General features: G+C 35.7%; 1 protein-coding gene across 1 annotated transcript in view; it reads right to left on the bottom strand.

Annotated features, from left to right (window-relative positions):
* LOC150098796 (choline transporter-like 1) overlaps nt 1–27884 on the bottom strand; it is a 237964-nt gene that overhangs the window by 65936 nt on the left and 144144 nt on the right. Inside the window, exons 9-10 of the mRNA XM_090405754.1 lie at nt 25239–25452; nt 2967–3107 (exon numbers count right to left, since the gene is read on the bottom strand). Coding sequence (XP_090261880.1) covers nt 2967–3107; nt 25239–25452 — 355 coding nt within the window. The remainder of the gene's footprint in view (nt 1–2966; nt 3108–25238; nt 25453–27884) is intronic.

The following is a 27884-nucleotide window of genomic DNA, read 5'->3' as shown; positions in this document are numbered from 1 at the left end:
GGTCATCAGAATTAAGAGAATGGTAATGACAGTAAATGAAGATAATAAAGTGAGGAAAGGAAATCTTGAGCCAAAGCAGATTTATCTAATGGTAATTTCAAGTTTGGCAACCTCTGGCATGAGATATCAAACCAGACAAACGCACATGTTCTGCCCTTCTTTTTTTTTTTTTTGTAGGTAGCATTCAATGTAATGTTGAAAGTTGGGATGAGCTGTAGTTGCACAAGATGCCAGTTGAGGTTCAGCAATGACGAACAGATCAGATTTGAATGCCTGTAAGTGGTGCATGTCACTAATGATACAAGAGTGGTTCCATAAGTTTCCGGCCTGACTAACTTTTAGAGGTGATAGAAAGAAAACAATAGTGTCACTTTTCAACATAATCTCCCTTTACTTCAACACACTTTTCCCATCTTTGAATTAACATTTTTATGCCCTTGAAAAAATAGTCTGTGCTTTTGTCTGCAAAATGGCCTAAAACTGTATCTTTCAACTCATTGTCATCAGCAAATTTTCTTCCTCGAAAGTTTTTCTTCAGTTTTGAGAAGAGGTATTAGTCATTGGGTGCTAGATCTGGACTGAAGGGTGAGTGTTCAATCTCCTGGAAGCTGCAGTCCTTCAATGCAGCCTTTGCAACAATAGCGGTATGGACTGGAGCATTGTCATGAAGCAGGCAAACACCATGACTCGGCATTCCTTGTCTCTTCTCCTTTATGGCATCATGCAGTTTGCGCAGGAGTCAAGCATAATATTCTGCATTCATGGTGGTATTCCTTTCCTTGAAGTCAATCAAGAGAATTCCCTGCCAATCCCAGAAGATTGTTGCCATGATCTTCTTGATGGACTGAGTGATCTTGGCTTTTCTCGACCGTGCTTCACCTGGTTGGCACTACTCCATGGATTCCCTTTTGGAAAGAGGTTCATAATAAAGGACCATTGTTTCATCTCTGGTGACAATGGATTCTAGCACTTCTCTCTGATTCCCTTGGCAAGGCTCTAAAAACTTGCAGGAATGGGTCACACGATGCACCTTCTGAACTGAACAGAGAAGTCAAGGCAGCCACCTTGCAATGACCTTCATCATGTGAAGCTTATCGTGACTGATGTAAAGTAAATTGTTATAGAAAGCCCAAACCTTGCTGAAACCACCACTTAGCGTGCCACATGTTAGTCAAACAAGTGCCTCCACTTGTTTGACTAACTTTTCAACCGTTGACCAGTTTCAACTCTCTACACAGGAGAGAGTTGAAACAGGTACACTAAGCTCCCCCCACAGATGGTGCTATCTGTCATGCACACTTTTTTAAAATTGGCATGAATTTTGTATGTCAGGTAGGAAACTTTTGGAACCTACTTTGTAGTATGTTAGTAGTTTGTATATGGAATTTTGTTGGATTTTTCTGGGGTGTATTTCTGTTTTGTTTTGTTGTTTTTTGTGTGAGATGTTATTTTAAACTTGATAAGTTATTAACTTTCATGGTAGTGAAATATTGCAAAAATCTATAGAGCAAAAGGCATGCAGCAAGAGTGAAGCATTTGTGAACATGCCTTGCAGAAAGAAAGTGTCCCAACTCCATTCTTAGTGTAGCTCAACAATTAGCTCAACTTCCTGCCTCTAATAAACAGAGATAGAGATAATTTTTCCCTTCAACTAGGGAAAAATATGTATTTTTATATCAACCTGACACAAAAGGTCTCAACCTATAACATGACAGTTGTTATAGGCTATAATGTGAGGTCACTGAAGGCTGGAGTATTTAGCTTGAACCATCAAGTGTATGTTACATTTTTAGCTTTTACTGCTTTTTGCACCTTTGTTGGAAAACTTTTTCCAGGAGGAAAAAACACTAGTCCTTGTATGAAACTGGCTTATTCACCTTCAGATGAAATACCTGATAAAGGTTCTTGGATTCTTGACAGGATTTGAACCCAGATCTTTCCAACCAAAGCACATCATTAAAACCAACTGAGCTATGGAGGCTTTCAATTTGTGGTAACAGAAATACCATAGAAAGGAGGGGGGGGGGGTAACTTGGCCAGGAGGAGCTGTATACTGTCTATCACCAGCCCAATAATGGCCCAAAAAATGCTTATATAAGGTGGTAATAGGTTGCTTCACCAGAACCCCATATGCGAAAATAGACCAAACCAGAGAAAGATGAGATAATATGTCCTGTCTCAGGATAATATATATCCAAGACAGGATATATTACATATATAAACTGGCTATACTTGCTTCACCAGAACCCCATATGTGAAAATAAACCAAACCACAGAATGATGGGTTTGGTTTATTTTCAAACCAAACCTCTGAGACAGGATATATATTGCATATCACCAGTCCATTAATGGCCCATGTGCATTATACAGGGTGTTTCAAAAAGAATGTCCTGATTTGAAAATTGTATATTTTTGTACATTTGTACAAATGTACATTCATAATTGTGGTGAGTGAAAACTTTAGGCCTTACTTCATACTTGGTAATTTATTTTGTAACTGTACCACATTTTCATTATTAAATATAATTATTTGAAATCGGGTCATTCTTTTTGAAACACCCTGTATATTAATATTTTCATATCTTAAAAACTTAGTGTTAGTTCTGGTTATACACAATTATGTGAACAGCTGCGAACTTTAAGAAATACTAGGTCATTCCCCATTTCACAGTATTATAAGTTATTCTTAATAAAATAACTGATTAACTGTAGTCTAAGAATAACTGATATTTTTGTAATCATATTGAGAAAATACTTCAAATTAAATAATTTAAGAAAATATGTGCACAGATATATACAAAACTGAAAACTACATAAAGAACTCAAGTCTGATAGGCAATTAAGATTTTTAATCAGTTATAAACTATTCTGATCTTTAGCCAAATCATTTTACATTACTGCAGAAAATTAATCCAAATTTAAAGTTAACTGGTACTGATTTTTAAAGTAAAAATTACATTACTTACATGGATTGTACATAATTCAAAACTAGGCGAGGGAGCTTGAAGATATTAATAAGGCATGAACCCAATGCTATTGATCCTAAATGGAAACATATCATTTGGAGAAATGCTTTTTGAATTGGATTATCCAACCGATTCTTATCTCTAGAAAATAACAGAGTACATATAAAAATTAATAACAATAATAATAATAAACCTCCAGTGAGTCAAAGACTCATCTAGGAGGTCCCTTTGTCATACACACACTTTATCATACCACACCTTAAACACCTTCAAATTCTCTGTAGATACCACACTCTAAGGCAAGGCATTCCAATCATTCACAACTTTGAATGCAAAAAAACCTGATTCTCACTCCCTTGTTCATACCCTCCCTATACAAATTCCAGGAATGACCTCTTGTTCTTCTCTAATCTCCCACTATTTTATGAAAAACCCTCTTCAACACTGATCTTATAACAACCGCTTACCGCTTGTATGTCTCTATCATATCACCCTTCTTCCTCCTATTCATTAGAATCTGCAAATTGCATCTTCTCAACCTTTCCTCATATTCAACACTTCAGAGATTAGGAACTACCTTCAGTCGCCTCTGGATCCTTTCCAACATCTGTCCTTTTGAAAACCAGATGATCAAATCTGTTCACAGTATTCCATGTGTGGCTTAATCAAGGCCTTATATACAATGGAACAAGAATCTCTTTATTTCTACAAGTCAGTGTCTTCTGCAGCATTCCCAGAATTCGTGGTGCTGTCCTCACAATGTGTCCCCTAAATTTTAGATCCTTATCCACCACCACCCCCAAGATCTCTTATTTCATCCACCTCCAACAATATATCCCCACCAAGCATAAATTTTACATCCCATGTTTGTTTCCCAAATTTTAAAACCTTACATTTTGCAACATTGAACTGGCATCCCCACTCCCGTGCCCATTCACTCAATCTATTCAAGTCTTCTTGTAATTTTTCTACTCGGTTATACTATAAATTAAGGATTCCAAGATATTATACTCTTGGTTTAATCCTTAGTCCAAGTGTAAGCAAGCAAAGTTTGCCCTGAACTATTTTCAGGACTGGAGCAACTTGTATATTGAAGTTAATGATTTCACATCACTTAGTATCCCATAATGCAAAGCACATATCCTTATGGACATGTATAATGTTATACATTATGGGAAGGGCCACTACCCAGGCCAGATTCGACCTTTATTGAGGTCTCATCAGCAGGAGCTAGACCCAGAAGTGATACCAAGGTTGAAGTAATGCAGAAGTCATATTTCCATATATGAGTAGCCTAAAGGTGTCACACCTTATTATTAAAATACTCTGGATTAGAAATAGATGGAAGTTTTTCCACTTGGTTATACTTGATTAAAGATGCAATGTTTAATCCTTTATCCAAGTGGAAAAACTTCCAATATCTATCTCTAATCTAGAGTATTTTAATAATAAGGTGCAACTCCTTTTGGCTACTCGTATATGGCTACTTCTTCATTGCTTCAACCTTGGTATCACTTCTGGGTCTGGCTTCCACTGATGAGACCTCAATAAAGGTCAAAACTGGTCTGGGTAGTGGCCCTTCCAACAATGCATAGCATTATACATGCCCATAAGGATATGTGCTTTGCATTATGGGATACTAAGGCAAGTGATGTGAAGTCATTATACGAGTTGCCCAGTCCTGAAATTACTTCAGGCGCAAACTTTGTTTGCTTACACATGGATAAAGGATTAAACCAAGAGTATAATCTCTTAGCATCTTTAAAGTGTTCTTGTAAGGCTACAACATCTGCTATACTCCTCAGGGTGAATCTGCTATATTCACCCCAACTTTACATCATCTGCAAACAACTGAATATCTCCATCGAAATCTTCGCCAATATTATTAACATACAAGGTAAGCAGCAATGGCCCTAAAACAGTCCCCAAGGCACACCACTAGTGACTTTCCTTTTCTGAGATATTGCTCCCCCCCCATACCCAACTTGCTACCTATCAGATAGCCAATCTCTAATCCAATGGACTAGTCTAATATCAACCCCATCAGGTCTAATTTGACGACCAACTTAACATGTGGTAATCTATCAAAAGTCTTTGCAAAATCTAAGTATACTACTACTATGTATCCATCTCCTTTGTCCAATGAAGCTCTCACCTTATTGTAATAAGTAAGTAGATTACTAAAACATGATCTCCCTTTAGCAAATCCACACTGTCCATAAGATAATGTCATTGTTGTCAATCAACCCAAATCTGGATCCTGGTTCTCACCAGCCTCTTCAATACCACAACAACTAACACACAGATAGCCCTATAATTTGATGCTTGAGTTCTGTCACCTCCGTCATGAAGGAGCACAATTTTGCTTTCCTTCCACTCCTTGGAACTTGATCCAGGAACACTTGTTTTGCTAATCTTTCCTCTCTCCAATTCTGTTTAAGTGACCATACCACCTGAGATTAGCTCCACTACACATTCCTGAATGCTAACAATAGCAAACAGTGAATTGTTTCCTAATATCCTCATTTTTGATGTGATACTGCCATTAATGCCATCTGTTCACTCCACTAATCTTTCTCAGAACTCTCATACCAGAGATCTCTAGTCTGTGATCAAGTTTTTTATTTCTAACCCAGCTCTCAGATCCATAAGTTAAAACTGGTTTGAACACGGTCTTGTAGACAGTTAATTTAGTGTTTTGACTACTTTTTTTCTTATATCATATAAATTTATTCAGCTGACTTCCTACCAAACCAGCTTTACCAATTCTGTTGTTCTATTTCTATATTTAATTTACTATCTTCACTAAATATTATAGTTAAATAGCTCAAATGTTTAACTTGTTCTAAAGGTTCATTTAGGATATATTTAGGATATAAATCAGCATTCAGAATACAGTTCAAGTTTTTGATGTTTCTGCCAATTTTTTGTCTTTGTCTTGCTGATTTTCATACCAAACCTATTTCAACAGTTATTGAATTTAGTCAGGGAATCTTGCAGATTTGTACTAGTTTCATTCAGAAGTATAACATCATTTGCATAAAGTAAAGAGCTAAGATTAACATCACCAATTTTGATATCAGATTTAATACCACTCTCCTTTATAATGCGATCCTTATAGATAGTAAATAACAGTGGAGATAATGTGCACCTTTGTCACACACCTGATTTTACTTTAAACCAGCTTCCTGTACCTCCTTCAATTCTAAATGATAGCTTTCATCTTAAATAGGGACTATGTATTGCTTGATATAATGTTCCATTTACACCATAACAACTGTAGCATTTTGAAGAGCTTTCCTCTTGGCACCTTGTCATATGCTTTTTCCAGATCAACAAAACTTAAATACAAATCTTTGTTATATTCCCAAGTTTTCTCAACTATTTGTCTTAAAGTGAAAATCTGATCCTGACAACTTCTATTTAGCTTGAATCCGGCTTGTTCTTCACCAAGCTTGCCTTTCACAATCGTTCTTAGCCATTTCTCAAGATATACTTGCATAAATCTTACCAGGAACACTCAGTAGGGAAATACCTCTGTAATTCTCATATTTCTCTTTTTTATAGATGGGTACTATGATAGTGCTGTTCCAATCCTCTGGAATTCGACTCACTGACCAGGTCTTCTGAATTATGCAATGTAGCCACTGTAAAACTTTGTCATACCTCCATATTTGAGCATTTCTGGCTGAATTTCATTTACTCCAGCTGCCTTTTCATATTTCTGGTTTTTGATGACTTTTGCTACTTCAAGTATGGATATGTATTCCTACCTGAATTCCAGTTGGGAGTTTTCTAACATTATGCTGCCACTATTTGTTTCTTGTTGAGAGGCTTATACGCTGGTTAGACATAACAACTAATATTTAAGGAATTGACAGCGTATACTGGAAATATAGATTAAATAAACTTTAATATACACTTTCCGATATTTCGGCGAACGTTACGTTGCCATCTTCTTGGGAACTTACTAAAAAGACACGTGCACACAAGTACTAATACAACAAATGAGACTGAGGCTAGGACGCTAGCGTTTTTTCAAAGTCCTGATGGTGCCCCCTGGCGGGCTATATTGGTAGTTCTTGGCCTTTGGGCTGAAGTTCTTTTGATAAAAGTTTCCCAAATTTGGGGCAGTTTCATGCATCCAAATTTGTTGAGGTTTGGCATGTTCCTAAGGGCCGAGGCTGAGTCCATGAATAGTCTTTCATACTTGAACTTGCTGCGGTGTATTACTGTGGCTTTCTTCCATCTTATTCTGTGGTGAGTATCCAGAGCGTGGTCTGCAAGCCCAGAGTGGCTGTACTGGTGAAATCGGATGTAATCCTTGTGTTCTGAGACTCTGATATTTGCTGTCCTGCCTGTTTGGCCAAAGTAGGACAGTTTACAGCTGCAAGGGACCTGGTATACACCAGGTAGGTCTAGGGGAAGTGGTTGGTCTTTGGTGGAGCGGATAAGGGATGCCAGTTTTCTATGTGGTCTGTAACAAGTGGTCAAGTCATGTTTTTTTAAGATTTTATTGATTTTTTCTGAGGTGCCTCTGATGTAGGGAATAGTGATGGATTTAGAGTAATCTTTTTTGTGAAGGGGAGGGGTGGTGGGTTGTGAATAACTGGGTTAAGTATTTTTTGGATTTTTTGGAGGGGGTAGCCGTTGGCTGAGAAAGTGTCACGGATGTGATTTAGTTCAGAGGTTAGGGCTTGATCATTAGAACAGATTATTTTTGCCCTGTTGAATAATGTTTTAATAACTCCATATTGTTGTGAGGGGGGGTGGTGGGATTGTTGGTGAATGTATCTGCCTGTATGGGTGGGTTTTCTATAAACTGAGAAAACCAAGGTTCCATCAGGTTGGCGGGTGACTAGTGTGTCTAGGAAGGGGAGGTTATTGTTTTCTTCTTTTTCCAGGGTGAATTTGATTCTAGGGTGTTGGTTGTTCAAGTGTGTTAGGAAGGAGAGGAGTGAATCCGGGCCATGTGGCCAAATAGCGAAAACATCATCAACATAGAGAAGCCATATGGTAGGTTTTTGAGTGGCTGAGTTTAAGGCTTTCTCTTCAAACATCTCCATGAAAAAGTTGGCCAAGGGTGGGGAAAGTGGTGAACCCATGGCTGTCCCCTCTATCTGTTTGTAGAATTTTTCCTGCCAAACGAAATAGCCTGAGTTCATTGTAAACTGAAATAGGGCTGAGATATCGGGAGGAAATTTAGCTTGGATTAGCTCTAAGGTTTCTTTGAGAGGGACATTCGTGAATAGGGAGGAGACATCAAAACTGACCATTATGTCATTGTGTTGGAGTGTAATGTTTTCTATACTGGCTTTGAAGTGGGCTGAGTTTTTTATGTGTGATGGTGTATTGCCAGTATAGTGTGAGAGCGCTTTGGCTAAATGCTTGGCTAGTTTGTAAGGGACGTAATGGCACATTTTCTTTGTGTATTTTTGGGAGCCCATATATGCGGGGGGGGGGGGTCTAGAGTTATAGGGTTTTAGTCTGTTGGTAATCTCCACAGGCCAAGAAGTGACCTTCTTAAGGAGCCTATGGAGTTTTCTAATTTGTGAGCTGGTGGGATTGTAATCGATGGGGAGGTAAGTGGAGCGATCTAATAATAAAGCCTTGAGCTTACGTTCTAATGATCAAGCCCTAACCTCTGAACTAAATCACATCCGTGACACTTTCTCAGCCAACGGCTACCCCCTCCAAAAAATACTTAACCCAGTTATCCACAACCCCCCCCCTCCCCTTCACAAAAAAGATTACTCTAAATCCATCACTATTCCCTACATCAGAGGCACCTCAGAAAAAATCAATAAAATCTTAAAAAAACATGACTTGACCACTTGTTACAGACCACATAGAAAACTGGCATCCCTTATCCGCTCCACCAAAGACCAACCACTTCCCCTAGACCTACCTGGTGTATACCAGGTCCCTTGCAGCTGTAAACTGTCCTACTTTGGCCAAACAGGCAGGACAGCAAATATCAGAGTCTCAGAACACAAGGATTACATCCGATTTCACCAGTACAGCCACTCTGGGCTTGCAGACCACGCTCTGGATACTCGCCACAGAATAAGATGGAAGAAAGCCACAGTAATACACCGCAGCAAGTTCAAGTATGAAAGACTATTCATGGAATCAGCCTCGGCCCTTAGGAACATGCCAAACCTCAACAAATTTGGATGCATGAAACTGCCCCAAATTTGGGAAACTTTTATCAAAAGAACTTCAGCCCAAAGGCCAAGAACTACCAATATAGCCCGCCAGGGGGCACCATCAGGACTTTAGGAAAACGCTAGCGTCCTAGCCTCAGTCTCATTTGTTGTATTAGTACTTGTGTGCACATGTCTTTTTAGTAAGTTCCCAAGAAGATGGCAACGTAACGTTCGCCGAAATATCGGAAAGTGTATATTAAAGTTTATTTAATCTATATTTCCAGTATACGCTGTCAATTCCTTAAATATTAGTTATTATTTGTTTCATTTAGCAGTCTTTCAAAGTAATTGGCTCCCGACATCTAGAATATCATTATCTTCACTTTTCATGTCACCTTAAGCAACTCTGATTCCCTTTACAGTACTTTTTCTTCCATTTGTAAGTTTTTTCAAATAGCCTCCAGAATATTTTGCCACCTTCCTGATATTTATTTTCTATATTCTTACCAAAGTCTTCCCATTACTTTTGTTTAGCTATTTTTACACAGTGCTTTGCTTTCTTACATTTTTCTCTGTATTCCCTAAGAGCACAAGCTGACTTACTTACTAGGAACTTTTTACATGCTTTCTTTTTTTTCCTTGACTGCCTCTCTAACTTCCTGAGTTCACCATACAGTTCTGATTTTTCTATCCTTACAGATAACCTCACCACATGCCTCTCTGGCTGAACCAATCAATGTTTTCTTGAGGATTTGCCACAGAATCTCCAAGGTTTGGTTCTTGTTTTCAAATTCTTTCATTTTTGATTCAGTGATGTTTGTGTATTTGAGTCTATAGTTCACCTCTGAAAGCTGCTCAACTTTAATTAGTTTTAAAACTTTCATAAACATTCTTCTTTTCAAGATGAAATTTAATTTTATCCTGCTCAAAACTAAATAGTGATTGCTTCCCATTTTAAATCCTCTGTATATCTTGTGTCCTGAACCAGTGGGAAAACATCAGTATCATCTATAACTTAGTGAATGAGACTCTTCTTATTCCTTGCATACTCGCTATATCTGAATTTGTGAACATGATATTAGTTATTACTAATACCATGTCCTGAACAGAAACTTAGCTAATAATAATGGTAAATCCAGGCATTTACCATTATTATTAGCTTTGAGCTTTTCTCCAAATTTTCCCCAAACATTTCTATATGTCTGGTAATCATTTATTACTCTGCTGTTTAGATCTCTAATAAGAACCAACTTTTCCTTTTTCATTGATCCAGCTGACTTCTCTAATTCCTCAAAAAATTCCCCCATTTGTTCTTTAGTAGAATCTTCTGTGAGACCATAAGCAAATAAGTCTCATTGTCCAGTTCCCATTCTGATATTTGCTCACATCACTCTACTTGGTATTGCCTGCCATTCTAGATTATTTTCATATTTAGTGTTGAATACTATAGCTACTCTCTCTTTTCCCTGATTGTCACTGCCTGAATATAACATTTTGTATCTGTTGCTTAGAAAGATCTCACCTGTTTTTGTCTTCGTTGTTTCAGTCATAGCTATTATGTCAATCTGGTGCTTATCTAATTCTTCTGCTAGTTCCATTTCATCTCCATTGATGCCTCTTATGTTGATAGTACCAATCTACAGTTGTATCATATATCAAAAAGCAGTTTTGTTTAACAGTGCTCAAATTAATGATCCCAGAACATGTCCCAACTCAACATGTTCTGGGATCATTAATTTGTGCACTGTTAAACAGAAACTGCTTCTTGGTATGATGCAACTAATCTATTAATAAAGCCTTGCTTGCTTTTTTGATAAATCCTATACTCAGTGATTTCATATTTTCTTTAATTTTTAAGAAGTAGGAATAACATCAACATTGCAATAGTGCATAAGAAACATGAGCCTAGTTTAAGGAATATACTTTTAAAAGATTCGGTAAGCTTTATTTGAAGAAAGTTGGGTTGAATTTTCTAACAGCTTTCCAGTATTCCTTGCCATAAAGATTAGTGATCATACAATTTATGGCTAACATTATTAAGAATATTCTTTCAACATGTAAACACAAGAAATTATAATAACATTTTATCTACAAATATTTTGGCTTGAAACTAACAAGCTGTCTTCAGTGTAGGAATGGTTGTAGAAGGTAGAATGCTAACAATGGATTATTTCAAAATATGAATATAATAATTAAAAACTAATTATGACTAATAATTATACTTTGTAAGGAAATTACAATGTATATTGAATTTAATTACAATACCTTTAATTAATATTAATATTTTCAATATTTCAGCAAAGACAAATTGCTACCATCAGGGAACACAGTGCAATATATGTGCAATTAATGAGACCTAAGCATGGCAACCAAAGTTAAGCCTAAAATCCTAAACAGTGCCTCCTAGTGGGCTAAAGCTGTGTGCACTGTGTTCCCTGATGATGGCAATTTGACTTTGCTGAAATATCAGAAGTATTCATTAAAGTTATTGTATTAATATTCAGTATCAATTATAATTTCTTTAAAAAGTACAGATATGAATAGCCAGTTTTAGTTTTTGTGTGTTACAAGTCTCATTTTGTACTCCCTGGCAATGTCTCTGTAATTGAAATGAAATATTGGAAGCATTAAATACTATGCTTAATCGTTTCCTAGTGCTGTTTCACTCCATTAAACTTCTATCATGAGTTTTTTCCCCTAGTACTTAAGCCTTAATATATCTCTTGGCATGTTTTTTCCCCTTCCAACTCTTGCCTGTAGCCAAGGCAAATCACTTCCCACACTACCACAAACTGCCCACTGCATTTCTCCTCTGAACTTTCACCAGAAGGACATCAGGAAAACACTGGTTAATCTCGATACTAATAAGGCTCCTATCCAGGTGGTATTCCTTTGGTTGTGCTCAAGACTTGTGCTTTAGAATTAATGCCCAACCTGTATCTCCTTATATATATAAGCTATTATATTCTACTGGCATACAGCATAGAAGCAAACCTACATCTAGCCTTTACCCAAAAAGGAAGACTCCAGTCAGCTATCTAACTATTGACCAATTGCTCGCTCCCCTCAGTACTTTCAAAAGTGATGGAGAAAGTCATCAACAACAAGCTTCATTACCTGGAGACTCAACAGTTAATTAGTGATTACCAATATGGATTCTGACATTCTCGTTCCAGCTGACCTTGTAGCTAATCTCACCCATCTTTGGACACATCACAGAAAGATTTGGAAAAACCCATATCACTCTTGATATTTCAAAGGCATTCACTCGTGTCTAGCATTGAGGCCTCCTGAACAAGATACCACCTTATGGCCTCCCTCTTGCATTCTGAATGGATTGCTAGCTTCCTCACTGGTCATTCATTGCATGTCATGGTAGATGGCTTCCTCTCATCAGATTTCTCCATCAATGATAGAGTACCCCAGGATTCGGTACTCTCACCCATACTCTTCTTCATTTACATCAATGATCTCCTCTCTCTGACTTCAAGTCGTATTCACAGATTTGCTGATAACAGTACTCTTCAATCTTCTTTCTCATTCCAGAAACCCAATAGTACTCCACAGATGAAAGCCTCAAGATCTTCTGTAACCAATGCCTTAAACACTGATCTCCTCAACATCCATAAATGGGTTGAAGGCAACTTAGTGAGTTTCAATGCCAAAACAACTCAAGCCTGCCTTATTATCCACAAGAAAGATCCTATCTCACTCCTCCTTACTTTGAATAATGTTCCAATTTTCTTTCAAAATCAGCTTTCTCTTCTTGGGTTGATTGTCGCATCCAGTTTATCTTGGCACAAATATATTACATACATATCCTCCTCAGCATCTAAAAAAGCTTAGTGTTCTTTTCTGTTCAAAACATTACTGCCCTTTCTCTTGACTCCTAACACTTTATAAGTCTCAGATCTGACCAACCTTAGAATATTGTTCCCACATTTGAGATGGTGCACCCAAGACCTCCCTAATTCTTGATGTATTCAAAAGGGAGCAATCTGCTTAACAGATGACCCTTCCTTCACAGATTCCTTCAGTCACTTTCCCATAGGTGCTCTATTTCTGCAATGTGCCTTTTCTATAGGTACTTTCATGATCGCTGCTCCTCTGAATTGGCTACTACTACTATTCTTCCACTTTCTTCTAACCATGCAAGAACTAGAACAGCCACTGGCCAACATCCATACTGTCTAACTCCAAACATACCAAGCAAACTTCTCAATATCCACCTTTATTCCATTCACTTCTATTCTTTCGAACAATCTCTTTTATACTGTATTGCCTGCTGAGTGCAACTTTCAACTTTTTAAGAAACATATCAATAGGCTACCTTTTTCTCCTTAATCAGTTATCTGTACATGGCACTGTAGTGTTATAGGTTTTATGACCTTTCATGTGTGGGAGTCATCATAAAAAAAAAAAAGATCAAATGAAGACAACTCCCCCCCCCCCCGCACACCAACTTCAAAAGAGATACAAACACATTAAAAAAGAGGAAAAAATCCATTTTTTGCACTTCCCTCAATGTTAGGCTCAATGGCCTACCACAGTCAAGTTGGTTTCTTGGAAAATTAATTATAATGCACCAATGGGAAGGGAGGTTAATTCTACCTGTATGGTACAGTATAGTTATCAATGTATTCTTCTGCCTGTGTCATAGGATGACATTCGAATCAGGTCATTCCACACAAAGGGCACAGTCAAAATCAACTGAGCTATGAAATGAAAGCTTTTGCAGAAATATTTTTGATTAAAATGTCTATTCAAATGAAATTGATTTGTGCCTATGGTCTCACAGAAAGTTCTACCAAAGATGAAGAGTGGAGAAATTTTCTGGGCCATTAGAGATAATGACCCAGACACACATGATATAAAGAAAAAAAAGGAAAAATTAATCCTTATTAGAGATCTAAACAGCAAAGTAGGAAATGAATTCTAGTCTTATAGAAATGTTTTGGGAAAATTTGAAGGAAAGAAAAAAGCAATAATAATGGTAAGTATCTAACAGATTTTTGTTTGAGACATGGATGTGTTCATTACTAATATCACAATTCAATGTAAAGATGTATAGAGAAAAGATGTTTGTCTTTTCTCAATTCATATGGAGTAATAATAAAAAAAAGCTAACAGCTTAATTTATTCCCATATAGAGAGTAGGAGAGGCTGTTTTAGAACCTATCTAACTTTTGGACACTGAGTGGGCAGTTCAATCACCACTAGTAGCCAATCAGAGATAGCTGGCCCAAGGCTATCACTAATTTAATTGGCCTGCAGTGAAGAGATGGCTGCCCATGCCAGAGATTGACTAACTCGAGAACCAGTTGAAAAAAAGCTTAGAAAATGTTCCTCTAGTCGGCGACTAAATTTGAAAGACACAAAATATAAATGGTTCATTGTGTATCTTATTGTTGTAGTGATATTTTCAGTCTAGTCCTAGACACAAAGTATGTAAGGGATTTGAAACTGGAAGTAATCCGATCATCATTTTTACTTTCGAGCATAAAAATGAATTTCATAATGAAAAGGAAAACATAAACAAAGTTTTGAAAAAAGCAATGTCAAGCAATTTTTAGGGGTGAAATGTAGACTCAAATATACAAATAACATTCAAGATGAAATGAAAGTTTGGAAACAAGAATCAAACCTTGGAGATTGAAGGAAACATTGAATGATTCTGTCAGAGAGGCAGTGAAGTTGTTTGGAAGTATAGAAACATCAGAAAAAACTCCATAGTGGATTTAGGAAGTTAAAGAGGTAATCCTGGAAAAGAAGAAAGCAAATCAAAAATCCATAGCAAGGAAATAAGCATGTGCTCGAGAGAATACAGAAAAAAATATAAGAAAGTAAAGCACTGTATAAAAGTAGCTGAACAGAAGTCACAGGAAGACTCGAAAATATAGAAGATAAACATCAGGATGACAAGAAAACGTTTTTGAGGCTACTGAAAAAAAAAACTTAAGAGACAAAAAAAAAATACTGTAAAAAGAATCAGAGATAATAAAGATGACATGAAAATTGAGAATATTAAGATATTCTAGATGTCTAGATTCTGGAGATACGATTACTTTGAAAGAGTGTTAAATGAAACAAGTGAGAGAACAGTAGTAGAAAATTTTCAAGAAAAATGACATCAAGAGAACATATCAATAAAAGATAGCTTTTTCTTTCTCATCCATCGGATGACAGGTTGAATCACTTATGAGTAAGAAATCTTTGCCATCTGGCTCTATCTCTGGCCATACCTAGCATCTTTCTGAACCTTGATAATTGTGACCTTTCATTCAACGACTGTAGCAAAGTTCTTTTTGGTGTGCCTCTTGATCATCTTCCTCCAATGATTTCATTCAAGACTATATTTGGTAATCTCTGAGAGGATGTTCTCTGGAGGTGTCCAAACCATCTTAATTACAGTTTAAGAATTATAGCTATGATATCTTCTCTCTAGTTTAATTCGTGTTTGACATGCTCATTTGTTTTGTGTTCTGACCAGTAAGTCTTATTTATTTTTCTGAAGTATTTCATTTCAAATACTCTGATTTTCTGTATTTCTTTCTGATTTTTAGTTTGAGGCTTTTTGAAATGAAGTCATATTTCCATATTTTGTTTAATTCATTCATATTAGACTATCCCGTAGGAGGTTATGAGTAAGACTGCCAGAAATTTAGAAATTCAAATTCCAGATGATGGAGTGGTGCTTGCATAGAATTTCCCTGCTATGTTTTAGCAAGATTTATGTAGGTATATGAAGATTGAGGAAAGTGATCGTGTGGTTTGATTTGGGAGTTGTCAAGCATGTGGAATTATTATTATTTGATGCCTCTAGGGAGTCCAAAGACTCATCGAGGGAGGGCACCTGCTCTACAACTCTGTCTCCACAAATCAATTCACCAACAGACCGTAACTACACCAACGGCATCTACCGCCGGCCACCACCACTAGCAATTTCACACACAATCACAAACATCCATTCCCATGGCGGGATTTGAGCCTGCAGCCTTTTTGGCTGGAGAGCAGATACGTTAACCACTCGGCCAGCCTGGCTGGCCGAGTGGTTAGGAGGTTATAACAAGCTTAGGAGGCAGTCTGAAGCAGTGTCACTGCATTACAATCTACAAGAGAAGGATGACAGCAATATATATGGAGGATCAAGGGATGTCTTTAAAGGAAGCAATATCAGACCACTGCTCAGGAGGGTAAATTAGATGGATGAGTAGTATCATTAAACAAGTGCTGTAAAAAAGAAACTGTTGTAGCTGTATATATATATATATATATAAAATATGGTCAGCAAGCTCATATACACCATGAAGCACAGGCAGAAAAGCAAACAGTATGGAAAGGAATGCAAAAATCAGATTATGAAAAGAAATCAGATGAGTAGGCCCAAAAGAGTTCTTTCCATGTGGCTAGTAGGCAAGGAAAAATGACCATAGAAGGATAACTTTTAATGAGTGCAAGTGCTGATGCTAGTGAGGAGACACAAGCAGACAAAACAGTCAAGTTAATAACCACTTTGTAAGGGTCATTCACTCTTATGAAAATATGCTGTGACAGAAGTTACAGGAACTCGTGGGAACAGAGGTCAATGAATTGGAAGTCCATAGGAAGTACCTATGATATTGCAGAATCTCCAAGTAAATATAACCACAAGATTAGATGAGATATCCACTCACATGATGTGGGAATTCCTATTGTCATTGGCGATTAGAACAGAAGAAACTAATATGTGTACTTCTATTATGGCAAGCAAGAATTCATATACTTCATGTTCAATGGAAAGCAATGTTCCGTTGAGTATTCTCTCAACTACCACAAGGTAATACTAATTTGTTTTCTAAGTTAAAGTCTCTTGTCTCATTTTGAAAGTGGAATGGATGGTTACCGATAAACTTTGAACAGAGAATGCAGTACAGGCATTTGATATTATTTATCTGCTCTGTAGTCCACTCAGAGAACTAACACTTGAAAGTTTATTTGAAGTAGCTCGGAGTGCACTTTGATGGATCACTAAGATGTTATATCTTGGAATATATTTTTGTCATGAGTTTGTTAATCTTTAATTAACTTCAATACACATTCATCTGTAATTATTTGTAAAATTTAAAATTTGTTTTTTTATATATGATGATGATGAATGAATGATTTCCTTTTACTATTCAATCATCTTTTTTAATTGCTGAAATAATAACCAGGTTTTGTCTCCTATGAAACAATATTATTAATTTCAGATTCCACTATTTAACTCAATTCAAATAAACTTTAATCAACAACTATTATAGCTGAAGTCAGTGACTACTCCAAGTCTATCCAAAAATAACTTAATAAATCAAATATTATTAACAGTACTTATGTACATAACTCATCTACTGAACATATACAGAAAAGTTATTATATTGTAAATTAAAAATATTAAGTCACTCTCACAAACTTTCCCTCAATTTAAATTTTGCAAATGATTAAAGATGAATGTGTGTTCATCTCAAATAAAATTCAACAAACAAATGACAAAAATATAGGCCAACATCTTAGTGATCCATCATAAAGTTCACTCCAAGCAATTCAAGTAAGCTTTTAACAGTTAGTTCTCTGAGTGGACTACAGAGCAGATAATTATATCAAATGCCTATACTGCATTCTCAGTTCAAAGTTTAACAGTTCAACAGAACACTGCTTTCATTGAAAATGAAGAATACAAGTTCTTGCAGGACATAATGAAAGTACACATATTAGTTTTTTTTTCCTGTTCCAATCACCAATGATAATAGGAATAATCAAATGTTCCTCATTGAAATATTATTATTTACACTTTTCTTCAGCATTTTCTTGCTTAATGCATCCAAAAACCTTCAAAGCACTAAGGAAAGTAGTTTTGGTTTCATAAATGCTCTGCTGCAATGTCAACAATGATAAGTGCTATTGGTACATGGACTTATCATTGTAAACATTTCCTTTATAGATTCATTCTTGGCCACTGTTAACATGATCAATCTTTTGCAACACATGTTCACAATACAATATTTATAAATAATTAATGTAACGTGTTGAAATTACCAGCTCTGGGAATTTCCCATTGGAGTGGAAGGAAGGCAAAATCATTTCACTGCATGAAGAAGGCTCCAAGACTGAGGTAGTAAATTATACACTGATCAGTATCTCTGGAGTGATGATAACACCACTCTGATAACAACACACTGGAAAAGTTGGTCAAAGACAGAATTCAGAAATGGGTGAATAAAAATACAATACATTATGGGGGGGGCACTTTGTGAAGGATGGTTATGCCTTAGTAATTCATTCACTTTTTATAACAGAGCAATGGTTTAATTGGATAATGGGAATGGCTACACAATGACACAGCTGGATTTTGCAAAGGCATTTCACAGAATACCATATAGATTTCTTTTACACAAATCAGAACTAAAGGGGATAGGTATGAAGAGAGATATGGACACGAAGATAGCTAATGGACAGATACAAAGAGTAAATGGAGGAGTAAAAAATAGTGCTGATAATGTAAAACTGAGTAGCATAATAGTTAATGAATGTGATATAAAGAGTTATAGGAAGATTTAAATTAGATGCCAATGGGCAAAAGATAGCAGGTACCAGTTTAATGTGAAAATGTGCAAATTTATGAATTTTGAAATGAAAAGATTACAAGCTGTGAACTATATGAAATCAAATAAAGGTAAGGATTTGGATTGTTTTGGTTGATAAGAAGTTGAAGTACAGAAAATATACTGCAAAAGTGGCCATGGTACCTCAGAGGATTGCTTGAAGGGGCTATATTCTTATGAAGAGGAATGATAACTTCTTTATATCTATTTTAGTGTGTTTATTGAAGAAAAATTTCTTCTGTATAAATCCAATGACACAAGAGGCGCTGTATTCTTAGCTATTTATTCTCACATAAATAAGTAAGAATACAGAAAAAGGTGGCTGGTTGGTTGGTTTACAGTTTGTTGGTGCAAGAACAGCAAAGGTTACAGAAGTACACAAGGTCAAAGGTTGTAGACTTCATGCAAAGTAAATATTTTATTTCTTTATACTCGAACTACATTCTTTGAAACTCACAACATGCTGATTTTGAAGCCAATGCACCATCATAGAGTAGCTTAAGGATACCAAAAGTTCCTAGCAAATAAGTCGGCAGTGTGCTAAAAGAATATAGAGAAAAATGTAAGAGCCATGTGTGAAAGAAGCTAAATAAAAGTCATGGCAAGACTTTGGTAAGAATGCAGAAAAAGGTGGCTGGTTGGTTGGTTGGTTGGTTTACAGTTTGTTGGTTCAAGAACAGCAAAGATTACAGAAGTACACAAGGTCAAAGGTTACAGCAATACATAAATAGTTAAAGACAAACTAGTAAACAATAAATTATAGATGACAAGAAATTATATTCTTGGTTTCATCTTTTATCCAAGTGTAAGCAAACAAAGTGTGCAGGTGAAGTAACTTCAAAACTGGACTACTTGTATACAGATGTTAATGACTTCACATCGATTGCCTAAGTATTCCATAATGCAAGCACATACCCTTAGTGACAAGTATAATACTATGCATTATGGGAAAGGCCACTACCCAGACCGGTTTCGACCTGTATTGAGATGAAAAAGTAAAGGGGTGCTCATCATAAGCCTAGAGTAATTAGTATAGGGATGCAAGAAAGCCTGAGAGTATTAGGAGAAAGAAAACACAGATAAATAGTATGAAAGATAAAGAAAAAGGCTTCAACTCTTTTATATCATCATATAGCCAAAGGCTATCAGTTTTCCTTTTTCACCAATCTCATATAGATGAACAACCAAAAGACCAATTGAAACTAAAAGTGCAAAGATGACTGGTACCCAGATGGTTAGCCTCATCTGAGTTAACAGCCTTGAGTTGGCATTCTCTGTCTGGGATTGCTCTTTGGTCATCCTTGCAACTGACTATAAGAACACACTGAATTAAGAGGATGGAACCATTTAAAAAACTTCTCATAGCAAAAATTGACAGAATTTTATCTCCCCCTGATGAATATTGCATAATGTGGGTGGTACATCGCCTAGTGGTGTAGACCATCCGCATTATGCAATATTCACCACCCAACCATGGTGTAGTATAGTGGTCTACACCAGAGCTTCTTAAACTGTGGGTCGCGACTCCAAATGTGGGGGTCACGAAAAATTTGGCAAGAGTGAAAGGTTTCCGAATGCACAACGACCGAAACTTAATTCAGATTCGAGGCTATTGTTTGTAATTCTTTATGTAAATGGTAAAATTAAATGTATACCAAAGAATTGTTTTAAAATAAATTTCTTTATGATTTATTTTCAGTAAATGTTTGATTTATATCCCTATTTTATATATCTATATACTGGGGATCACATAAAAATTTCTCAGATGAAATGGGATCGCATAAAAATTTCTCGGGTGAAAAGGGATCACGAGTGGAAAAAGTTTAAGAAGCGCTGGTCTACACTACACAAAAATTTGATATCTCCTAGAATGCTTCTTTCTAAATACAAAAATCATCTGACTGAATAATAATATTTCACACAATACAATATTATAAAGCATTTGTATGTCATATTGCTGGTTTTCAAATCCATGTTTCTTCCTAACTTTCCATAAATGGTATTTTAATTCATTAATTATAAAAATCAAAATCCTCTTCCCATTGCTGACAGGTGGCAGATACTACAAAAAAAGAACCTGTTCTGCTCTGTCGTGAGTAATGGAATGCCCAACACATTACACATTCCAAATATGCAAGGCAAGAAAGAAGGCAGCTGTAGAATGCATTTTCTACAGCTCTTGCAATTCTCCAAGCAAGAATCCCTCTTGTTAGGGTGTCCTTGGAACTTCAGTTAGTTATGAAACAAAGTGTTGTTGTCAGTACCCAACTGAGGAAGTTTGTTGCAAAAGAGATTAAAGATTTCTTTATACCAAATTTTACTTTATACCTTCTTCTGTACTACCTTGGAAAGAATGTCAATGCCAGAGTGTTGTAGCAGTCTTAGAGTTAAGTACAGAATGTTGTGGTATTCAGGAACAATCTTGCTTTGGGATCTTTATAATCATTTACTCCAAACAGGGAAAGATGAAAACCAAGGTAGTACAGAAGAAGGTCTGCACATGTGTGATTGGTCTGCAATATTTTAAGGATTGTTAAAAGCTGTATTGCTTAAATAGCAGAATTTTAAGACTGGAAGCCCAAATCCTCCATGCTTCTTTGATAGTTGAAGAAATTCCTTTTTAACTTCTTGGTATTGGCTAGACCAAAAAAATTGCACAGGCTTACTATACAATTGCTTTTCTTCAGCTTCTGTGATATTTATTATGTACAACTGAGCAGGGAAGATTATGGCTTTAGATGAAAAGGAAAATGGCCCTATTTTCAAGTCTTCTAAGGTTTCAATGTTCTTGTATATAAGTTCTTGAACTGGTAATACTAGGTAAGTGAAGGGAATTCCAAGTATAATGAGGGGTTCTCTCTCTTAGGGGTTAGTCCAAAAGGAATGCCTCCAAGATCCCTTTCCAAAAACTTTGAATTCTGTCTTGCCTGCATTAGTAGTTAATCCACTGATTTCGCTGAATTTTTCCAAAATACCAAAAAACATATATATGGAATCATTATTCTTCAAAGTGCCCACTGCATCATCAGCATATGCTAATACCTTATTTTCCTTCATAGTTGTAAGAACTGTTATTCCTTGCACAGCACGTGTATTGTCGAATTCCTGTAAGAAAGGTTCAAGAACCAATGCAAAGAGAAATGGACTAAGAGGGCAACCTCGCTTAACTCCTTTTTGAATTTTGACCAGGTCTGAGAGGAACCCATTAACTAGGAGGCAGGAAGTTCAATTGGCATAGCTCCTTTGATAATGGATAGCAGCTTTTTACCCACACCAATTTGCTGGAGGATGTAGAACATAAAGGGATGTCAGACATTATCAAATGCTTGAGTAAGGTCTACTGATAGCACTGCCATCAACTGCTTTTTCATATTAACTAAGTGGAGTAGATTACATAGTAGTCTATATGGAGCAGTAGAACTCCATACACCTGCATACTTTTAATTACATATCTTATTCCCACTCTGAGTCTGTTATTGATAATGTGAAAAAACATCTTGTAGTCAGTATTAGATAGAGAAATAGGTCTCCAGCAGCTCATTCCAAAACTATTAGGTTTTGGAATGTGGACGATATGGCTTGCTACAAATTCACTTGGTATGTGTCCTAATGAGAGAAAATAATTAAATAGTATAACTAGAATGGGAAATATAAAATCCAGGCCTCGCAGTAAAGTTCTATCCCCAGACCATCATTAGGTCCTGGGGATTTTCCTGTCTGGCATTCTTTATAGGCTGTGGTAACTTCAGATGCTGTAATGGGTTTGCCAAGCCCATCTTGGATATGAACAGAAAAGCCATTAATGCCAAAGAGTTATGATCTCTCACAGTACTATTGTCTTCAAACAGATTTTTGTAGTGTTTTTGAAAGGAGTCAAGGATGTCTTGAGTGGTAGACATGTCTTCACCATTAATGCAGATTTGAGTGATAGTTCTTTTCTTTGCGGAATTTAGTGAATTGTCCATTAAAGAATGCAACTGAAGAGCTATCTGCTAGGTGCTGCTATAATTCTTATTTTAAAATTTCTTTCTTCTGCTTGTTTCTGCCTTTCCACTTCTATCTCTATGTTAATGTTTCTAATGATGTTGCTACATTCTATACCACTGCATTATGTACAGTGCTACAAAAAACTATGTGAAGAGACATTTCAGTGTGGAATATGTCCACCCTGAACTGCAATGTAGCTCTCACATCATCATACCGTGCTTAGCACCAAGTGATTCAGGCATTCTTGAGGCAAACTGGCCCACTCCTTCAGAGCAAGGATAAAGGCCTTGTTTGTTTTGTGGAGAGGAATTTTGCATAGCAATGCATCTCCCTATTGTGTCCCAAATGTGTTCTATGGGGGGAGGGGGGTTTGAGATCTGGGGAGAGTGCTAGCCACATTCAATTAATATCTTCAGTCTCCAGAAGTATCTCCAATGCTTGTGTACAATGTGATGTGGCATTGTCATCCATAAAATGAACCAGAACAATCAAATATGACACTGAAGAACTTTGTTACAATATCGTTCACTAGTCAATCCCTTTTCCCCACACTTATAGTTTTGTGTGTTCATTAAGCATAATGACTTCCCACATTGTCGACTTCATAATCCCAGCACCACTGTATCTATCCCTTTCAAGAACATCCTTGAAAGTGATAAGTATTTTGCAATGGTAAGAAGTACCACTTTCACACCAAATCAAGTGTCATCTAGAATCAGAGAAAAGACTAAAACAACTCTTATTGTAAATAGTATATTAGCCAATCGGTGGCTTGTCCAATTTTTATGGATATAACACCATTGAAAACATGTTCTATGATGGCCTGTGGATAAAGGGATGCAGACTACTGGCCTTCAGGTGTATAGGCCAGGTTGTTGTTGCAGATGTCTTCTCACAGTTTGTCAAGATATCTGTACCTGTGCTTGAATAAACAGGAGAATAATATGCAAGTAAGCATCAACAGCAATATAGTCAATCCACTGAAGTTAAAAAAAGCATGTGAAGAGTCTGTTTATCAAAAACAGACTCTCAACACGCCTTATAATTTATTTTTCAGTGAACTGTTCATTCGATGAGTTGTAGTTTCAAAGAATTGTTGTTTTTGATGATTTGCCTTGTGATAAATTGTGTTTTTGATGAATTGCTTTTTTGATTAACTGTTGTTCAATGAATTGTTTTTCAATTAATTTTTATTTTTATTATTTATTTTATTTTTTTGATTTGAACATATGCCTCTACAGTCAAATAATCCCCCCCCCCCAGCGGCAGATCAGGCGACGGGTCGGTTGGGAGTAGTACTAACAAGAAGTCGCATCTAAAGTAACATGCGGACCCTGCATGGGAAGCGGGAATAACGCGTAGTAGAAGAAGAAGAATTTTATTTTTTTGATAAATTGCATTTTGGTAAATTGTTGTTTGATATACTGTTTTTTCATGAAATATTTTTAGTGAATTTTCTGCATATTCTTCCTCCTCCCCCACTCATGTGGTTCAAACTTAAGTCCTCCAAGTTTTCATCTGTTACCTAAATTGAAAGAACTGCTCAATGGGAATGGTTCCCTGCCAGTGAAGAAGTTTCTGTTGTAGTGACTGATTTATCCAACATACCAACAAAAAAGATTTCCTGACAAGAGCACAAGATCTACCTAAATGAGTTGATAGTTATCAGGCAGAAGTGATTAGAAAGAACAGCTATTTCGCATTACTTTAATGCTAATGTCTAGATATGATTTGAATTAATTCCTATTCTAATTTGCAAATATTTGTGAAATGAGTTGATACAAACCAACCAACTGTATTTTGCACATTAAGAAGTGTATTTTTTTATATAAAAATATACACAAACAAAATAACTAGACAGTTTTATTAATGTCTTCATAAACATAAAAATTAATTTATATAAGCCTAACTTGTTTGGATAACAAACAATAAATTCTACAAATATAATAATACAATTTTTTGGTTTACTTTTCAATAAAAGGAAATGGCAACACTTTTGAAATTTTATACAGAGAAATGTTTGGTATTTTGAAGTTTTAGAATTATTAAAAAACTCATTTCCACATAATTTACTAAAATAAAGAGTCAAAAGGCTTCAGTTTGGCGATGCAAAAATTCTAAAAATCAAGTGGATGTTAAATCCAGCATTATTTCAAAGCCGAATACAGCAACTATAAAAGTTTCATGTGAAATTTTTATATCAAATTTGATCACAGAGCTTTCAGGAATACACTTGGCAGCATTTACAAGTTGCCCTAGCCAGACCTTATATATATATGGACGTTTGGGCATAGCGGTCATGTCTCCTATAAGGTCCAGCTAGGGCAACTCGTAAATGCTGGCAAGTGTATTCCTGTAAGATCTGTGGTCAAATTTCATACGAAACTTTTATACTTCTGTATTCAGCTTTGAAATAATGCTGGATTTAATATCCACTTGATTTTTATAATACAAGAAAATAAAATGTAGATATATATTTAGCTAAACAGTTTAAATATTTTTGCTTATAAATGAATTACCTGGAAAAATACCACTTAGTGACTGCACCACCAATTACCATCTGCTCACAAGACAGAAGAAAGTGAGCTATCCAAAGCAGTGCTAAAATATGAATAACATATGTATGATATACCCAGGAAGGCCTGCTATATTCCACTAAGGTTAAATTTCTTTCAAAAGACTGCAAATGTAAGTGAAAGGAATTAAACCAAATTTCTTGTTGAAGAGGGTAATCTGAAAGCAAAAATTCAGATACTTACACACTTAATACCCCTTTTTTGTTTTCAGGTTATGTTTATATTTATATATGCAATTAAAACAAACATTATAGCTCATTTAGTAGCATTTGCTAAACTACAGAGTACAGCTCAAAAGAAAGGGCACTTATTACTGGTCCAGGACTAACAATTTCAACACAAGTAACAGTTTCTTATATAACTTAAAGTGTTTGATTTTTAGTCAACATTTAAAGAATTGTTCATGTCCTGATACATTTCTGCACAATGCAGGCATATTATATTTAAATATTTAATTAAATGTTAACATATTAGTAGCCTAATGTCTCTTTCCAAAACTATGGTTAAATCTGACTGATCATATTAAAATGCATAAACTACACTATGATATTATAATAACAAATGAGGTATAAAGATGATATTTCATTCAAATGAAATATCATCTGTTATTTATTAGGGTTTATCAAACTTGATAAACCCTAATTTAGAACATCTGGTTCTTTAAGGTAAAAAAAATAAAATAAAATAATAATAAATAAAAACCTAAGTACTACACACATGCATATGCCACTTAAAATAGTTACAAGTAAAATAATAATAAATAAAAACCTAAGTACTACACACATGCATATGCCACTTAAAATAGTTACAAGTATTCCTAGAACCTACTGGGAGAATTTTAAAAGCCACAACAGCTATTGCATTGAAAACATAATAATTCTTCTGTGGCATATACCCTATTATAGTAAAGCAATTTAAATAAATGAAAAAATAAATAAAATAAATAAAATAAAAAATAAAACATAGCTGACTTGTTCAGAGATTTTCATGCGAGTGCGTTTTTGATCTGCTGTGAGCAAATGCAGCACCCATCTTGTGCAAAGCTTTTTCATTTGCAATTCTTCATGCAAAATACATCCTACAGATTCTTTTGAAATACTTATAGTCTCAGCAATTTCATGCACCTTGATCAATGATTTCTGGTGTTGTTACACTTTTTGGAGGTCTTTCATGTGGATCATCTTCAAGGCTTGTATGGCCAAGTTTAAACTCGGCAGCCCATTTTTTAATTGTCAAAAATGAAAGAGAAGAGTGCCCATAAACTTTTATGAACATCGAATGAATTTCTTTTGGCGTTAAACCTTCTTTTACAAAGAATTTTATAACCACACAATACTCAATTTTATCCATTTCAAGGGATACAGACAGCACTTTTGTTTCAGACAGCTGTATAAAACAAACTACTGGATAGAATGACTTGCAATTTCATACGGATGCTTATGACAGATGTACCAACTTAGAAAAAAAAAATCTTGCTGATAGTGTTGTCATCTATGGTTGAGGCTGAGAACGTTTCAGACCACCCTCATATTAGTAAAGAATTCACTATTGTTAGCATTCAGGAATGTGTTAGTAGAGCTAATCTCAAGTAGTATGGTCACTTAAACAGAATGGGAGAGGAAAGAGTAGCAAAACAAGTGTTCTTTGCCAGGAAAAAAAGACCCAGAGGAAGACCAAGATGTAGATAGAGTGATACAGTAAAAAGCACCTTAAAAGAAATAAATATAAGATCTGATAGCATTGCAGTTTTGACAGATAACAGATTAGTTTGGAGGAAAATTGATGAATGGAAGTTTAGCAATGGTGTAATCACGTAGTACTACCAAAATTATCCTGTACACTCAGGAATTTGATGATGATGGTGACAATAATGTTGTTCCGTTCTTTCATGCTTATTGCACCAGTAACTTACCTTATATTGGGGAAACTGGACATACAATCCCTGCCCATAAAAAAAAAAAAAAACATAAACGACACATTAAATATAATAATTTTGGTGAAGCAAGCCTCTCAGATCATACTCTTAACACCCTACATCGAATTGCTTGGAAAAGTAATACTTGTTCTTTGCATCATTCAAAAACTTGGTATGAACGGAAATTTAAAGAAGCCTGTGAAATTGTGATTAACCACCATAATCTTAATAATAATGAGGGCTTAAAAATCCCAAGAATTTGGATTGCACACATTTAACCCACTTAGTTATCAGCAAACCCTGACTTTAGGACTCTAAGCAATTTTTAATTTTTTATTGGCCACTATCCATGCCAGTTACAATTTATATGTATACTTATATAAGTAATTTTATTTTCTGTTTATTTATTTATCTATTATTTTCTGTATGAACTTGTTACCCTCGAGCTTAATTTAACTTTGTAACCTAATGTGGGCTAACATTACTAACTTAATAATAATAACAGGACTCTAGCTTTGATGTAATGAGGTTTTTTTTTTTTTTTTTTTTTTTTTTTTTAAAGCACTAGAGGTCAGGCAAATAGTTTTAACAGCTGATCAGCAACTTCAGCATGCCATGCAGAGTGTAGTGCAGCTTGTTTCTTTGTATATATATGTATACTCAAGAAGATGACC

Source organism: Typopeltis vanoorti, chromosome 15 (assembly GCF_054136105.1).
Source record: "Typopeltis vanoorti isolate ZY-2024b chromosome 15, IOZ_Tvanoo_1.0, whole genome shotgun sequence".
NCBI classification, from domain to species: Eukaryota; Metazoa; Arthropoda; class Arachnida; order Uropygi; family Thelyphonidae; genus Typopeltis; species Typopeltis vanoorti.
Note: the sequence above shows the minus strand (reverse complement) of the source record. Positions and strands in the feature narration are given on the sequence as shown.